Source organism: Rhinopithecus bieti, unplaced genomic scaffold, assembly GCF_001698545.2.
Source record: "Rhinopithecus bieti isolate Rb0 unplaced genomic scaffold, ASM169854v2 scaffold_1918, whole genome shotgun sequence".
In the NCBI taxonomy this organism is placed as follows: Eukaryota; Metazoa; Chordata; class Mammalia; order Primates; family Cercopithecidae; genus Rhinopithecus; species Rhinopithecus bieti.
In genome coordinates, this window is record NW_016803680.1 from 1,116,271 (window position 1) to 1,134,541 (window position 18,271).

An 18,271-nucleotide genomic window follows, 5' to 3' on the forward strand; every position below is an offset into this window, starting at 1 on the left:
AACGTAGGACTGTGAACCTCTGAAGCCGACCTTATCTCACTACATTGCACTCGTTGGACTAGAAGTAAAAGGGAGTCTGTAAATGGTTCTGGTCAGAGGGCAGCACACAGAGAAGGGAGATAGGGCTATCTCAGAACAACAGCCGAAAGGAGGAGCAAAGGGGAGTGTGGGTGGAGAGGCAGCTTGGGAAGCAGGTGAAAACCAAGAAGGGAAAGGCACCCTGCCTTCCCTGCCCTGATCTTCCTTGGAACCTTAGGCTCTGCCGAGCCTCTGGGAACCTAGTTCTGGTCAGGCATGTCCTAGAAGCAGGCCTTGGGGACTGATACGGAGCCAGCCATTTTCCAGGAGTGGCTCTGAACACAGGATTCCAATCCAGTGTTCACATCTGCAGTCTAATTCTCTAAATCGTGCCATATAAAGCATGGTACAACATGGGGTCTGTGGTCTCTACTTGTGCTGTGTGACCTTGGGAAAACTGCTGATCCTTTCTGAGTTTCTGTTTCCTCAACTATCAGATAGGGAGATGAATTGTGCCCACCACACAGGGTCGTGAGGATGGAATGATGTCACATTTAATGAAGCGCTGAGGACAGTGCCTGGCACACTATGAATGTTCACTATGGGGAAGTTGTTATGAAAATCCCGTACATTCTGTCCCAGGGCATGGCTCGGTCCCAATGCCTCAGGAAGAAGCAGCCTGCTCTGTCCCCCAAAATGTCTGCTGATGCAAAATGTCCAAAGAAAAAAGCAGGCATGCAAATCTGATAGCAAAAGTGATGGTCTCAGCCAGGCGCAGTTGCTCATGCCTGTAATCCCAGCACTTTGGGAGGCCAAGGTGGGCAGATCACTTGAGGTCAGGAGTTCGAGACCAGCCTGGCCTACATGGTGAAACCCTGTCTCTACTGAAAATACACAAATTACAACAATTAGCTGGGTGTGGTGGGGGGCACCTGTGGTCCCACCTACTCGGGTGCATAATGCAGGAGAATTGCTTGAATCCAGGAGGTGGAGGTTGCAGTGAGCTGGGATCATGCCACTGCACTCCAGCCTGGGTGACAGAGCAAGGCCCTGTCTCAAAACAAACAAAAAAGTGACGGTCTACAAACTCCTGTCTCAAGAGCTTGCCCCAGGCTGCCATCATTTATTTCTCTCTAGTTGTGTTCCAGGAACTTACTACATCTCATTTAATCTTCACTATAATCTAGTGTGTCATTAGGTTCACACCCATTTTACAGAGGAGAAAGACTGAGGCTCAGAATAATATAGACACCTGGGGTTAAAGCCTGGCTCCTCTTCAGTGGGACAGAGGAGCCACATACAAATCCAAAACTGGAGGGATGGCATAATATATTGCAATTTGCTTAACCTCCCTGCAGTACTCTCTCCTGGAGATTGAAGATGATGCTGTCTATATATATTAAATGTCTGTTTTAAATAATATGTGTTCTTATGTGTTTAGCAATATATAAAACTCTTCTGGCCCCCAGACACAAGGAGGCAGGCCTCATCCCATCCATCATCCATCACCCAGGATGGGGGCACTCACGGAAAAGCACCATGAGGAAGCGGGTCTGGTTCAGCATCTGGGTCAGGCCAGCGGGCGTTAGCACTAGGAGATTGCGTTCCTCCAGGATGTGCACAGGCTTGGTTATGTGGATGCTGGAAACACTGGCGTTAACCTCCGGTGAGCTGTGGACAGCAGAGACACAAGCGGCCACCAGCAGCAGGGGCATCCAGAGCAGGTCCATGGCTGTCCTGCAGGGGCTGGAGAAGGAACAGAGACCTTATCAACACAGGTGGTGAAGCCCCATGTCATCAATCCCCCTTCCTTGTCCAGCCGGTTCACGTAGGGTGAATGTGGCCTGGGCATTGTCTCCCAGCAATGCCTGCAGCTTGGCAGCAGCCCTGGAGAAGAAGCAAAGTATTAGGTCAACCTCAGGCCCAGTGGTAACTGTATGGGGAACCTTAGAGCAGCAAGAACCCAATGGAAGCAGCTGGATGCGGAAGCAAATGCAGACCACTCAAGCCCACTGACTTCCCAGCCAGGAGGTGAGACTTGTGCAGAGATAAGGTCCCATTTCAGAGTCCTAGGGTGAGCCTCTGGATCTCAGAGATAACTGGCTCAATCCCCCATCACAATCCCCCAGGTATCCCTCTGCCCACAAAGTCCCCCCTTCACCTTCCTCCAGCTCCAGGCTTGAATGCCCCTGTGAAGGGAAGCTCACTACCTTGCAGTGTACCTGTTGAATTTTTGAACAAATTTTATCAAGTGTAAATATTTAAAAAGTCATAACTATAATACACACTTGTAAAAGTTTCAAGCAATACAATACAAATGTCAAGAAGAAAGTAAAAATCTCTCCCATTCTCTCACTGCTGAGAAAGTGACTCTTAGAAGTATGGAATGAATCCTTACAGATATTGAAAATACCTATATAAACATACCTTTGAATATATCTATATTTATATAGAGAGATATATATAGAAAGATAGATTTTTTTTTTTTTTTTTGAGATGGAGTTTTGCTCTTGTCGCCCAGGCTGGAGTGCAGTGGCACAGTCTCAGCTCACTGCAACCTCCACATCCTGGGTTCCAGAGGCTCACTCTAGTGATCCTCCCACCTCAGCCTTCCAAGTAGTTGAGATTACAGATACCCACCACCACAGCCAGCTAATTTTTGTATTTTTAGTAGAGATGGGGTTCCACCATGTTGGCCAGGTTGGTCTTGAACTCCTGACCTTAAGTGATCCACCCGCCTCAGCCTCCTAAAGTGCTGGGATTACAGGCATGATCCACCACTCCCGGCCTGAATGTATATTTTTAAATATAAATGGAATCAGATTATCTTTCTTTGTTGTTTCTTGATTAGCTCTTTTGAACCCTAGATACACACGAAAATCCTCTGGGGAGCTTTCAGGAGAACACTGACACTCAATCTCACTCCAGACCAATTAATTCAGAATTGCCCAGGATGGGGTCTAGATACCTACATGTTTCAAAAGCTCCCCAGATGATTCTTTTGTTTTATTTCAACTTCTATTTGGGAAATTTTGAACATGCACAAAACTGGAGAGATGGTGTAATGTACCCCCAAGATACTCATCACTCAACTTCACTTATAGTCATGACCCATGTTATTTTATTTATATTCTTGACTCTCTGCCCTGGATTATTTTGAATCCAGTTCTGGGAATCATGTCATTTCACCCATAAATACTTTATTATAAATATTTAAAAGATAAGGATTTTTCAAAACAACACAATAACCTCAATACTATTATCACACTTAATGAAATGCACAATAATGTCATCATATCGTCAAATATCTGGACAGTGTGCGAATGACCCTGATCGCCTCATAAATTTTAAGTCTGTTTAAATCAGGACCCGAATGAAATCCATGAATTGTCATTGATTCCTTTGTCTCCTAAGGCTCTCCCAGGTAAATCTATCGTTCAGTTTGTAGCTTGAGAAGCACATGGTCAAATGAAACCAACAAAGGGCAAGTGGAGAACAGGAAGAGGGGCAGGTGGATAACCTGGTTTTCTGGACAGCTGAATGATACAGACCATTTAAATCTATGTCTCGGTCAAAAGGCTCATTACCATCAGCTCAGCCTTGAGTCCCTAATGATCTCAGGGTCCCAGGATTCACCAGGTGGCATGCCACTTACCAGCCCGGACTGAGCCTGGTACAGCCGTGATGACGATCGGGTGGAACCCTGTTCTTAGAAATAATTTACTTGCTTGTTTATTTGTTCATTGATGCACTTACTTGTGAAAGAAATGGCTGCCTAAGAATTCTTTGCCTAGCTGGAGACATCAAAGTACTAGAGAGTTAGTTTTTATTCTACAGAAAAGCACTTGAATAACCTCTTCGTTGTGATATAAATGTAAGGGTCACCCAGAACCATTCTAGGCCTGACAGTCCTTTCAAACCTTCCAAACCTCCTCGGTGCCCAGAATCCCTTGGCTGGCAGGAGGGAGCCAGATCTGCAAAAGCCCCAAGGGGCCTTCAGAGAAGAAACCTTGAAATTCAAGGTTGTGAGATCCTCTCTGAGGGGTCTGGATGGCACTTGCTGGAGGACAGAGGAGACCTTGAGTCAGCTGGACTCCTTCAGGGTACAGAGCTGAACCACGGGCCCAGCTCAACCACTGTGGAGGGCTGAGCCTCTGAGCAAAAGCTAGGCAGAAGGGGCTACAGTGGGCTCGTCCTCACGCCCTCACCTCCCAGGCCTTTGACAGAGTGTTTCGCTGGGTTCCTGATCAAGGAAGGGGTAGTGGGAGGTGTCAGGTTTCCTGCTAACCTGGGCGGGCTGGGTTATGAGCCTCAAATGTTTCCAGTGCTTCAGGTCGAACAGGACAGAGACCAAGCCCCACTGCCTGGCAAAGAGAGCCCTCTACGGTCAGACTCTGGCCACCAGGCTTCCCTCTGGCTCCACGGAGCCAGTGACAGCTCCTGTTCACTCACTCACTCACTCACTCATTCATTCATCAAATATTTTTGAAGTCTTAAAACATGTTAAGTACCATTCTAGGTACCAGGGCTACAGACAACATCCCCTGCATCTTAGTGGTCGGAAACACAGTGAGATAAATAGATGCGATCAATAGTGTGTCAGATGATGGTAATGCAAAGGAGAAAAGGTGGATAACAGAAGATTCGAAAGTGATAGAGTCGGGGAGGAGTGTTGATTTTTTTTTTTTTTTCTTTTTTTTTTTTTTTTTTTGAGGCAAGATCTCACTGTGTCACCCAGGCTGTAATGCAGTGGCGCGATCTCGGTTCTCTGCAACCTGCGCCTCCCTGGTTCAAAGGATTCTCCTGCCTCAGCCTCAGGAGTAGCTGGGATTACAGGCACATGCTCCCATGCCTGGCTAATTTTTGTATTTTCAGTAGAGACAAGGTTTCACCGTGTTGGCCAGGCTGGTCTGGAACTCCTGACCTCAGGTGATCCAACCATGTCGGCCTCCCAAAGTGCTACAATGACAGGCATAAGACACCACGCCCAGCCGATATTTTAAATAGGGTGACCACGGGAAAGCTTCATTTAGAAGTTGACATTTTACTAAGGGAATCAAAGAAGTGAACTATTGTATTTGCATTTCTAGGAGTGTGGGAGAAATAGTCTCTCTCTGCCCTGCTGCTGTTTTTTCTCCCAATCTCTCCCACAATACCTGGCTCAGCTCTGCAACATCCCAGGGCTCTTCTGAGACTGTAGCGCCCACCGTAGTCCAGCCCTGGGACTGTGCTCTCAGCCATCCTACCTCCAGCCTGCCCTAACCTGCCCCTTTATTCTCTCAGCCTTGGCCCTTGGTTCTCCCGGCACCTGCTTCTCTAGCCTGACACCACTGTGGTTCTGCTGTGTCCCCCAGCACAATCTCCCCAGCCTCACAAAGTCCAAGTTCAGCTCCAACATCAGCTCCCTACCTGCTACTCAGAGGAGAGTGACTGTGATAGGAAACTTTTATTATAGCCAAAATCGAGGGGCCGGTCACCAGCCATATTGTGCTGAGTGCCAACTGTGTGCATTCCCTACACCAGTATGCCATGGAGAGACCCCGTGTCTCAGTCACCCTGGTTTCCTGCCAAGAGGGTGTGGTAACCTCCTCATTGATCCCGCCTCTGCTTCTACTCTTTGTACTTCACCTCAACCCATTCCCCACACAACAATCAGACATTTCCTTTGTTTTTATTTTTATTGTTTGAGATGGAGTTTTGCTCTTGTTGCCCAGGCGGGAGTGCAATCGCATGATCTTGGCTCACGGCAACCTCCGCCTCCTGGGTTCAAGCGATTCTCCTGCTTCAGCCTCCCTAGTAGCTGGGATTATAGGCGCCCGCCACCATGTCCAGCTAATTTTTGTATTTTTAGTAGAAATGAGATTTCACCATGTTGGCCAGGCTGATCTTGAACTCCTGACCTCAGGTGATCCACCTGCCTGGGCCTCCCAAAGTGCTGAGATTACAGCTGTGAGCCACTGCGCCTGGCCAAGATTTCCTTTTGACACAGGAATTCCATCACACCACTCTGCCTATTAAAAAGTGCTCACTTTTATATATTGTGCAAAAAAAGTTTCTGCCTCTTTTTTTTAACTATCTATTCACGAAACCACACACCAGCCAAACTGTTCTCTGTGGTCTACCAGGCCCCACTGGTTCTGGACCCATCTGGCCTTATCGCCCTCCTCCTCTCTCTCTCTCCTCCTGCACTCTGGGGAGCCACACCGGCCTCTTCCCTTTCCCAGGCACACCCTACCTGGGGCCTTTGCCTCTCCCTGGGGCACCCTTCCCTCACATCGTCAGCCTTTTCTGGTTCTTTGGGTCCTGGCTCAAATCCAAGCTCATCAGAAGGGTCTTCCCGGGCTGCTCTGTCTCACCCCATCTCAGCTTTCAGCACTCTCTGCCATATCACCATTGTTTGCATCATATTTTGTATTATTATTTCGGAGCGTACTTTGTTGTTGTCGTTTTGAACTTTATAATGTAAATACCGTTGTTCACAACTGTTTTCTCCCCTCCAGAACAGTGCCTGCACCAGATTTGGAGCTCAACGAATGTTTGTTGAATGAATGAACGAGTGGCCTAATTTAATTCTTACACAGCAAACCCCATCCATGGTTCATTTCAGTGGTTCTCAGCCATGACTATGCTGAGAATCTCTTGGAGGGTGTAATAGAAAATGCTGATGTTCAAGCTCAAACCCAGTAGGTTCTAATGTAATTGGTCTGGGGTTGGGTGAGTCTGGGCATTGTTACTATTTTTTTAAAGTCCTCAACTTGATCCTAATGTGTAGCCATCTATACCAAAACCCACACTTAAAACTTAAACTGGTGACACCTGGCAGAGAAAAGCCTCCCAAGGCAGGGCCCGTCAGTCAGATTTCCCATTTTCACTGAAGCTCGTACCTGCAGGAAGCCAAGGCCACTCCCAGGGTTACTGGGGCCGAGCCGGGGCTGTGCTGGGGGTGGGGCCACAAACTCTGCGGCCCTTAAGAAGGGAGGTTGTAGCCTGAAGAGGAGGCTCCTGGCTTCTCCTTGTGATCAGGGCAGGACCCGCAGATGGCTGGGCATTCTAAAGAAATCCACAGGCAGAAATGAAGTCCCTTCCTGGGCACACAGAGGCCACAGCAGCCTCAGCAGCAGTTCTGAGTTCTGGGGTTCTAGAGGACCGGGGGTGACCCTGGAGAAGAATGGGCCATTGTTGAGTAAGAGAGGGCCCTGCCTGGCAGCCCTTGCTGAGTTCACTTGAAGGGCCAGAAACAAAACTCACTGTGGGGTGCTGGATATGGCCCAGGAGGGCTCTGAACTCAGTGCCTATGGATTGGAATTTGAATCCCAGCTCTGTCTTGAACAGCTGTAGGGTCTTGAGAATGTCACTTACTCTGTCTGAGGTTCAGTTTCCATGCCTGTAACATGGCATCTAACTCAGAGGGGTGTTGTAAGCAAAGTAAATTATGTGGAATTTAGAAGATAATTAAGGCTATGAAGAAAAATAAAACCTGGAAGGATGATGAGGAACGCCCAAGAGGGGGATGGGATAAAACAAGATGATTTATGCAAAATGAGCAGCTCGGTACCTGAAAGGCAGTAGCCCCCTCACCCATCACCACCCTGGCCTCATCTCCTTGGGGAGAAAGATCTCTACTCATCCTGCTCCAGCCACACTGGTGTGTCCCTGCCAGTCCTTCAATACAATGTCAGGGCCTCTGCACTTGTGGTTTTCCCTGCTAGGGAGGCTCTTTACCCAGGTAGACTCAAGGTTCACCCTCTTAGCTTGTTCCAGTCTTTGCCCAAATCTCAGTTCCACAGTTGGGCCTTTCCTGGCCACTTCGTTTAAACTTGTAAGTGCCCCATCCCCGTCTCAGGCGTTCCTCATCATCCTTCCAGGTTTTTCTTCATAACATTAATTATCTTCTAAATTGCACATAATTTACTTTGCTTACCAGGTGATAGGTGCTCAATAAATATTTGTTGAATGAATAAAGAAAAGGCTGTTGATATTACTAGCATCGTTATTATTGTCAGAGTTTGCAGCCTTTGGCTATCTGCTGCCCAACTCTTATTAAATACTAATGGAGATGATTAACATTCATTTCACTAAATTTTAACATCTGTGGGTTTTAGTCCTAGCGCTTTGCTCTTCTCTTTCTTTTCTTTTTCTTTGAGACAGTGTAGAGGCGCCATCTCCGCTCACTGCAGCCTTCACCTCCAGGGTTCAAGCGATTCTCCTGCCTCAGCCTCACGAGTAGCTGGGACTACAGGCACGTGCCACCATGTCTGGCTAATTTTTGTATTTTTAGTAGAGACGGGGTTTCACCATGTTGGCCAGGATGGTCTCAAACTCCTGACCTCAAATGATCCGCCCGCCTCGGCCTCCCAAAGTGCTGGGATTACAGGCGTGAGCCACGGCACATGGCCCCACTCTTCTCTTTCCATACTTAACTTCTATACTTTTGTTGGCTTGTTTAAATGCATGAGTTCAAATATTCCCCTTTGTAAGTTACTCCCTCATTTACTCCCCTGGATTTGATAAATTCATTGCATTTACTATTAAGATTGTTTTCCATCTGCCTATTAGAAGAGCTCTTTTTGGTTGAACCACACTCATTAAAAACCCGAATGTCTTAATTTGAACTCATCATGTCCCTTTCAACTTTTCTTGCCAATTATTCCTTTTCTGGATGCTGTGTTTGTAAATAATTCCTGGGGTATGTTTGACTCTTTTTTCTCCCCTGTCCAAATCAACAATCTACTCTGGCATGTATTATTTTGACATCTTTCACACTTGTCAACTTTTAGTCACAAACTAAAACACTTGGGTTATTATCTCAAATGGCCTTTATTCACTTTCCTTCACTCTTGCACACAGTTAGTTGTTTCTTGGCATAACATAGACACTTTCATGATGATACTCATTTACCGATAAAGCTGCTGCTTCTTTATTTTTTTATTTTTTATTTTTTGAGACAGAGTCTCGCTCTCTTGCCTAGGCTGGAGTGCAGTGGTGCGATCTTGGCTCACTGCAACCTCTGCCTCCTGAGTTCAAGTAATTCTCCTGCCTCAGCCTCCTGAGTAACTCGGATTACAGGCACGCACCACCACAGCCGGCTAATTTTTGTATTTTTAGTAGAGACGAGGTTTCAACATGTTGGCCAAACTGGTCTCAAACTCCTGACCTCAGGTGATCCACCCGCCTCAGCCTCCCAAAGTGCTGGGATTACAGGCGTGAGCCACTGTGCCCAACTTAAAGCTTCTTTTTGTAAAATAACATTAATTTCTTTCTGATTAGAAAAGAACAGGATTTAATTTATAAAACATAGAACATACAGAAAAAATGAGTTAATTAAAATCGTACATCATCTTACTTAGAGAAACATTTATATTTTGTTATGTATGGGATTAATATATACTTTTTAAAAATAAAATTGTGATTATATTATCTATAAAGTGTATCCAGTTCTTTCACTGAACATTTATGAAACATTTTCATGTCTTATGATTATATATTCTTTTAAAAGTACTGATGGAGAGTAGTGATATTGAGATTAGACTGCTGGAAAAAGAGATAATATCCAACAGTCTCCACCCTACTGAGGGTAGAGATTGTATCTTTAGATCTGGCTGGAGAGTCAGAGATGAGGTTGTATTCTGGGTCGCAGTAGAGGACTGAATGCTGAGCAAGTGGACACTGAGGGCCCAGAAGATGGTTCCCTGTGGCCAAGCGTGGCAGCAAGGGAGAGGAGCTGCCTGCGTGGAAATGAGCCAAACTGGCCAGGCCAGGAAATGAGACAGAGTCACAGGGGAACAACATACAGTGACAGATAAAAATCCAGTGTGATGTTTGAATCACTGCAAAGAAAGGCAGTTAATCGTTCAGCGTCCTCTCTATAGGACACCCATAACCCTGTCATTGCAACAACATGGATGGAACTGGAAGTCATTACATGAAGGGAAGCAAGCCAGGCATAGAAAGCAAACACTGTGTTCTCACTTACTTGTGGGAGCTAAACAGGAAAACAAATAAACTCATGGAGACAATAGAAGGATGGTTACCAGAGTCTGGAAAGTGTTGCAGGGAGTTGGAGGAGAAGGGAGATGGTGAACGGGTACAAAAAAGCAGTACGAATGAATAAACAAGGCCTAGTATTTGCTAGCACAACAGGATGACTATCATCAAAAATAATTTAACCATACGCTTAAAACAACTACAATAGTATAATTGGATTGTTTGTAACACAAAGGATAGATGTTCGAGGTGATGGACAGCCCATTTACCCTGGTGTGGTTCTAACGCACTGCATGCCTGTATCAAAACATCTCATGTAACCCATGAATGTATATACCTACTATGTGCCCACAAAATTAAAATAATTTAAAAGAACTTCAGAGAACAAAACAACAAAAAGACCAGCATGGCTGGAGCAGAGTGAGACACGGGGTTTGAGGAGAAAAACTCGCAGGAATTCCTGTGGGGCCCTGTAGGCAGCTGACAGGACTCTTTGTTTGTTTGTTTGTTTTTGTTTTTTTGAGACGGAGTCTTGCTGTGCCTCTGGCTGGAATGCAGTGGTGTGATCTCGGCTCACTGCAACCTCCGCCTCCCGGGTTCATGTCATTCTCCTGCCTCAGCTTCCCCAGTAGCTGGGACTACAGGTGCCTGCCAGAGTAGCTGGGACTACAGGTGCCCACCACCACGCCCGTCTAATTTTTGTATTTTCAGTAGAGACAGGGTTTCACCGTATTAGCCAGGATGATCTCGATCTTCTGACCTCGTGATCCACCCACCTCGGCCTCCCAACGTGCTGGGATTACAGGCGTGAGCCACCGCGCCTGGCAATTGTCAGGACTTTGGCTTGGACTGTGAGTGAGATAGGGAACTGTAGGAAGCTTTTTCAAAAAACCACCTTTGTGCCAGGTGCAGTGGCTCACACCTATAATCCCAGCACTTTGGGAGGCCAAAGTGGTCAGATCACTTAAGGTCAAGAATTGAGACCAACCTGGTCAACATGTTGAAACCCCATCTCTACCAAAAAAATACAAAAATTAGCCAGACGTGGTGGTGCGTGCCTATTGTCCCAGCTACTCGGGAGGCTGAGGTGGGAGGATCGCTTGAACCCAGGAGGTGGAGGTTGCAGTGAGTCAAGACTGCACCATCGCACTCCAGCCTGGGTGACAGAGCAAGAGCCTGTCTCAAAAAACAAAAAAACAAACAAACAAACACCCAAAAAACTTCTTTTGGCAGTGTACAATTATTATTACTATTTTTTGCAGTAAATTTACAGAGTTGTGCAGTCATGACCACAATCCAAATTTAGAACAATTCTATGACTTCAAAGGGGTGCCTTAGAGCCATTCCCTGGAACCACTCCTCTGTTCTCTCTGTATCTATTGGAGGGTTCTAAGCAGAAAAGAAACAAAGTCTGACTTATATTATTATCACTATTGTACCTTTTCTGTTAAAGCATCATAATCTTCTTGTTGCTTTTTCTGATTAGATGGCAACTTGAATTTTTAGGGAATATATTCACCAGTTTCAGTGCACCCACCAGGCATGACAGTTGAGGTCTGATCTTCCAGCCACTGTGAGTACTGAGAAAACTTGGCAGGAGGCCACTTTCACTGGCTCAACACACCCTGACCAGTTGACCAGTTAAAGCCACTGTGTCAGCTGCTGGGTTCTGGCTCTGCCCACTCTTGGCTGCATTTGGGGCCGAAGTTCCCTGTGGGAGGCTGTTTTCTGAGGGAGCTCAGTGTTTACAGGCATTCAGGTCTGCTCCGCTCAGCTGAAACAGAAAACAGAGACCTTTTGCATTACTTTGGTTCAAGAGCAAGGTAATTTGGAAAGAAAGTTTTCAGCCGAAGGTGTCAGCTGCCTCTGAGGCCTTTGCCGATTAAACCAGGAAGTGACATCTGAAATGGTGTCCGGGAATGGGAAAGAGGCCTGGGGATTCTAAATTATCAGCTGTTTAGGCGCCTGAGGAATCCAGGGGTGGGAGACTGAGGAAAGGATTGGGGCAGAGTTCAGGAGAGGTGAGGGGCAGGAGAGGTGGGTCAGAGAAAGGAAGTCTCTGAGGCGCAGGCCTAGGCCTGGTGGCCACTGCAGAGGCTGGGGCCTATGTTTTTCCAGGAGGTGAAACCTGAAAGTCACTTTTCCCCTTAAGCCTCACTTTCTTTATCTGTAGATGGAGAAAATAACATTTACAGCATAGAGCTGTTATAACGATTTAATGAAATAATGCCTATAAGCACTTTTAAAATGCTTGGTACACAGTAGGCCTTCGATAGACTGTAGCTGTTATGGTTTTTCTTGTTGTGCCACGTTATTCTTGTTGGTTGTTATTACCACATTTTGTTATTACCATATTTTGTTATTATTATTACTAAGAGGAATTTAATGCAAGGAAACTGAAACTGAGGTCACATGCAGCTCCCGGGCCAATGTCTCTCAAACTTCAACATGTTAACTTTAACATCTGAACATCCTGCTAACTTGCAGATTCTAATTCTACAGGTATAGAGTGGGGCCCCATCTGCTGGTCTCCAGATCACACTTTGAGTAGCAAGACACTAAAACTGGGCTGGGCACAGTGGCTCACATCTGTAATCCCAGCACTTGGGAGGCCGAGTTGGGAGGATCACTTGAGGCCAGGAGTTCAAGCCCTGCCTGGGCAACACAGTGAGATCCTGTTTCTACAAAAAAACCTTTAAAACATTTAGCCATACGTGGTGGCTAGTGCCTGTAGTTCCAGCTGTAGGAAGGCTGGGGTGGCAGGACTGCTTCAGTTCAAGGCTGCAGTGAGCTGTGATGGCACCACCGTACTCTAGCCTGGGCAACAGAGTGAGACTCTGTCTCAAAAATCACAATAATAAAAATTTTGAAACTAATAAAATTAATTTTAAAAAATTTAAAAAATTAAAAAGACACTAAAAGCACATCATGCCATGCAGCAGCCACTTGTGGCTTTTGAGCCTTTGAAGTGTGGCTAGTCCAAATTGACACGTGTTTGTAAGGGTAAAATCTATATCCGATTTTGAGGACTTAGTACCAAAAAAACAAAAAATAAATAAAAGTATGTAAAATATCTCTTTACCAATTTATTCATCTATTGACTATGCATTGAAATGGTCATACTTTGGCTCTATCTGGTTAAATAAAATGTATTATTATAATAAATCTCACCTGTTTCTACTTTTCTTAGTGGAAGTAGTAGAGCATTGTAAATTGCACAGGTGGCTAACATTCTATCTCTATTGGACAGTGCTGCCCTAGGGCTGTCTTCAACTTTGTAAGGTCAGTTCAGGATTGGCCAAAGGCTTTTTGAGGGATTCCTTTTGAAGTACTGAACCTTGAGAGGTGGGCTGTGATTTCAGACCTCAGACCCAGAGACCCATAGTCAGTGAGAGGTCAAAAGGATGGATCTCGGGGTCAGAGGAGAGAAATGACCATCACACAGAAGAACTGAGACTGAAGGTGGAGAGTTTGTTCTACAAGTCAGTAGGGACCACAGTCACCGTCAGCACTGACCACACGTTTCTCCTAACCTCCGTGTTGTCCACAAAGTCCAGAATTTAAGACAATGCCCTCTTTCCTTTCTTTGGTGACAGACAGGAGGCGACCACATGAGACCATGGTTGAGACACCTGGTCCTCCAGGTACGGAGGACCTCCAGGGGATTCTGTGGGTCTCCCGGGCAGCCAGCACCTCTACCTGTTCCTCAGAAGATCGTGGCCACCTGGGAAGCCATCAGCCTGGGAAGGCAGCCGGTGCCTGAGTACTTCAACTTTGCCCATGATGTGCTGGATGTGTGGAGTCGGCTGGAAGAGGTGAAGCCTGTTCTGTCCTAGAGTCCATCTGGGGCATCTGAGGCTGCCCTCAGGTACCACAATGAGACTCAAGGCTCCAAGACATGTTGATGAGGAAATTTGGACCTGGGAATTTTGCTAGTTCTAAAATGTAAACTGTTAGCATTTGAGACTTAGGAAAAAAAAATCTGAGTCAGTGTTGTGAGCCTTAGACATGCTTGTTCCTTCTCTGAAGTGTCCCTTGAGCCCAAATCACACAGTGAGACAGTTATGTCCCTTCTGATTCCCTTCTAGTTGTTCATCAACTGAAGGAGGAAGTTTTGTTTTGCTGCTACTCTGTCTTTGATGTCTCTTGCTCAGTGTCATGCACTTCTCTTCTAAATAAGGAAAGAAGGCCAGGCGCGGTGGCTCATATCCATAATCCCAGCACTTTGGGGTGCCAAGAAGGGCAGATCACCTGAGGTCAGGAGTTCAAGACCAGCCTCACCAACATGGTGAAACTCTGTCTCTACTAAAAATAAAATAAATAAATAAATAAATAAATAAATTAGCCGTGCATGGTAATGTGTTCCTGTAGTCCTAGCTACTCAGCAGACTGAGGTGGGAGACTTGCTTGAGCCCAGGAGATTGAGGCTGCAGTGACCCATGATTGTACCACTGCACTCCAGCCTGGGCAACGGAGGGAGACCCTGTTTCAAAAAAATAAATAAGTAAGAGTAACTTACCTGGAATTCATATCTGTTTGGCTGACCGTGAGTGGAAAATGCCTTTGTATACAGGGCCAATAACAGTTTCTAGTGGGTTAAATGTTAAGGATGTTGACTTTCTTTTCCTTCCTTCCTTCNATAAATAAATAAATAAATAAATAAATAAATAAATAAATAAAAATTAGTCAGGCATGGTGGCACACACCTGTAGTCCCAACTACTTTGGAGGCTGAGGCATGAGAATTGCCTGAACTCAGGAGGCAGAGGTTTCATTGAGCTGAGATCATGCCACTGCACTCCAGCCTAGACAACAGAGCGAGACTCCATCTCAAAAAATAAAATAAAATAAAATAAAATAAAACAAAATAAAATAAGGAAAGAATAGGACTCAGGCTCAAAGCTTTTTGCAGATCATAACAGATACATAGAATTGAATAAGATAACCCTGATTTATTTGTGTGTCTCTGTGCATCTGCTTTCTTCTTTATTTTCCTTTATATCTGTGTCTGTTGAGTCTCTCTATTTCATGGTTACTTTTTATTTGTGTTACATGATACTAACTTTTCAATATAAGAGGAAGACCCACTTATAAAACTGTATTTCAACCAATGTGAAGCTTAACTGATGAGAAAAGCCTTTTCCCTGGGGGTTTTGTCCAAAACAATTACAGACAAATGTTTAACTTCGTTGTTGCCTAAGGTGATGGATAACAGTAGGGACAAACAATAGACTCACCAAAAAGTGAAAAAAGAAAAGCTGGAGAATACAAAACTGGAAATATAAAATTTAATTCAAAGAATTGTATTCATGTTAATTATAAGATGAGATTGTTTAAATAAAAAATATGATGTAAATGGCATTGTTAGTAGATACAGTAAAATTAACTGTCAGCAGATATAGTGAAACTTATGAAGGTGGTATGAGGATGACTGAGACTTTAAAGCAGGCTTTGCAGTCAGATAGACATTGTTCATCCATGTACTTGAAGTGTGACCTTGGACAAGTGCCCTAAGTTCTTTAGATCTCAACTTTCTCATCTGTAAAATGGTAGTCATACCATATGCTACTTAGAGTAATAGAATTAAATGAGAAGTGCATGTAAGAGATGAAGCCAGGATGCTCCATTCCTGATGGCCTACAAAATCTAAGTTCTTTTGCAATACTAGGGGCATCCTTAGAAGACTTCTCCTAATGATAAAAACAAGCAAGCAGGATTAGGTGAGGAAAAAATGGTAGAATAAGGATTTTCCAGCTATGCGGTAGCCTTGAAAAATAACAGCCCCCATTTCTTGTGCATAATGGCAACCATTAGAGGGGACAGAATGGAATTGGAGTTTTTTCAAAGCTTCACTTATGAAGAACTGTTATTATTTGAGCTGCCCATTGGTTCTTTAGAAGACCCTACTTGTAAAAGTGTATTTGAATCAACTTGAAGCTCAATCAATGAGAAAAGCCTTTTCCCTGGGGGATTTTGTCCAAAACAATTCCAGACAAATGTTATAGCTTCATTGTTGCCTAAGGTGATGGATACCAGTGGGACAAACAATAGACTCACCAAAGAGTGAAAAAAGAAAAGCTGGAGAATCTAAAATTATATTGTATTCCTGGAAATCTAGAAATCAACACACCTAAGTAAGGCTGTGTTCTTTCCCAGGGCTTTGCACATGCTTAGGAAAGATCTGAGGAAACTCTAAGCTCTCACTTGTGGCAGACTGAGAATTTGAGCACGCAGGAAATTAAGACTAAGGCAGGATTGTTAATTGCCTGGCTGAATGCTAAAGGTGTGCCTCAACACCCACCCAAAGACTGGGAGATTTATTGGTTTCAGGCATTTAAAGAAATTTCTGTCTAATCATGACTACTAAGCTAACCAAGTAGAGATCTCAGTGGCCACACAGAACAAATAATGCAGACTTCACAGAAATGGTTCACAAAAGTCACTAAACAAACGACAACAATCAGCAACAACAAACCAAACTCTGGAGAGTTGCAGGGAATGGATGGTGGGGGAGGAATCTGATTTCCTGAGTAATCAAATGATGTACTTTTAAATGTACAGTTTTTAACAAAAATTTACAAGATACTCAAAGAAACTTGAAATAGCATGGCTATGGTTATCAAAATAATGTATTCCTTCCCCAAGATTTTTACATCTTAATCCCTGAAACCTGTGAGTATGTTATCTTACATGGCAAAAGAGGCTTTGCAAACATTATTATAACTAAAGATATTCATATGATGAGATTATTCTGGATTATCTGGATGAGCCCAATATAATCATAAGGTACCCTATGAGAAGGAAGGAGGGTCAGAGTCAGAGAAGGAGATGTGACAATGAAAACAGAGGTGGGAGTGATGTGGGGCCATGATCCAAGGGATGTGAATTGCCTCTAAAAACTAGAAAATGCAAGGACACAGGTTCTCCACTAAAGCATCCAATAGGAAAACAATTCTTCTAATACCTTGATGTTAGTCCACCAAGACTGATTTGGAACTTTTTATCTCCAGAACTATAAGACTGTATATTTATGTTGTTTTATGCAACTAAGTTTGTGGTAATTTATTACAGCAGCAATAGATAGGATTATTTGAAACCAATACAGATTTGGCACCAAGAGTAGCAATGAGAGCTGTAATAAATACCAAAGAATGTGCAAGTAGGTTTGGAATTAGGTGATGGGTAGAGGCTGGAAAAATTTTGAGGAGCACAGAAAAAAGCCTAGATTGCCTTGAGCAGACTGTTAGTAGAAATGCAGATATTAATGATTAATGAGTGAGACCTCAAAAAGAAAGGAGGAACATGATAGATGAGACTTGTATTGTTTTAAAGAATCATGAATCATGAACAGACTGTTGGTAGAAATATGAACATTAAAGGCACAGATAATAAAAACTCAGAAGTAAGTGAAAAATGTAATATCAGAAACTGAAGGAAAGTGGATCCTTATTACATAGTGGCAGAAATTTTGGCTGACTAGCATCCTAGAGCTATATGGATAGAAGAACTTATAAGGGATAACCTTGGATATTTCGCTAAGAAGATTTCCCAGCCAAGTGTTGAAGATGTGGCCTGATTTCTTCTTGCTGGTTATATTACAATGCTAAAGGAAAGAAAGAGATAGAGGAAAGAATTGTTAAGCAAAAACAGAGCCAGAACTTGGTGGTTTGAACAATTCTCAGCCTTCCTGTATTATAAAAGACATTAAAGTTAGGATATTCACTGTCAGAAAAGTATGCTGCAAAGGGAAATCCAAGAGTGTGGTTGGACAATCTTTTGCCAGCAATTCAAGTATCAAAAAGTCACAGAGAGTTTTTTAAAGAGCTTAGACATGAGGCTCCTGAGTTCCTTCAGTCGTGGAGGCAGAAACCAGCAACAGAGATGGGATTATGTGGAAAAGATCTGTGGAGGAGCCACTTCTCTAATGGGATGAATCACTGAGACATACATGAGAGAACCATTAGTTTCTTGAGAATGTTATATCAGTAGAAACACTGCCATCTGGACAGAGAGAGGAAAATATAAAAGACGGCTTTTGGACTCCCCAAATTCTATAGGCAGGAAGCAGGTGGTTAAAGCTACTTAGCTGCAAACATGTGTTACCCTTCTTGAAAAAGAAAAGATTGTTTAGGGCAGAGTTGTTAGCCAAGAATGTGGAATTGGGAGCCCAGAGGGTGGAGCTGAGCAACTAGAAAGCAAAGCCACAACCACAGAGGATTAAGGGCTTTGAAACAGAACAGAGTTTTCTCAGTTGGATTCAGAGTTGCTTG

The 18,271-nt window shown here is 44.2% G+C and overlaps 2 protein-coding genes across 4 annotated transcripts in view; one reads left to right on the forward strand and one right to left on the reverse strand.

The window, feature by feature from the left end:
• PDILT (protein disulfide isomerase like, testis expressed) overlaps positions 1 to 7,130 on the reverse strand; it is a 46,017-nt gene extending 38,887 nt beyond the window's left edge. The window contains exons 1-2 of the mRNA XM_017849856.1: positions 6,903 to 7,130; positions 1,547 to 1,764 (exon numbers count right to left, since the gene is read on the reverse strand). Coding sequence (XP_017705345.1) covers positions 1,547 to 1,748 — 202 coding nt within the window. The 5' untranslated portion in view covers positions 1,749 to 1,764; positions 6,903 to 7,130. The remainder of the gene's footprint in view (positions 1 to 1,546; positions 1,765 to 6,902) is intronic.
• Positions 7,131 to 11,667: 4,537 nt separating this feature from the next.
• Positions 11,668 to 18,271, forward strand: part of ACSM5 (acyl-CoA synthetase medium chain family member 5) — a 29,718-nt gene continuing 23,114 nt past the window's right edge. For all 3 annotated transcript variants that reach the window (XM_017849875.1, XM_017849869.1, XM_017849879.1), the window contains exons 1-2: positions 11,668 to 11,825; positions 13,599 to 13,817. In XM_017849875.1, coding sequence (XP_017705364.1) covers positions 13,614 to 13,817 — 204 coding nt within the window. In that variant the 5' untranslated portion in view covers positions 11,668 to 11,825; positions 13,599 to 13,613. The remainder of the gene's footprint in view (positions 11,826 to 13,598; positions 13,818 to 18,271) is intronic.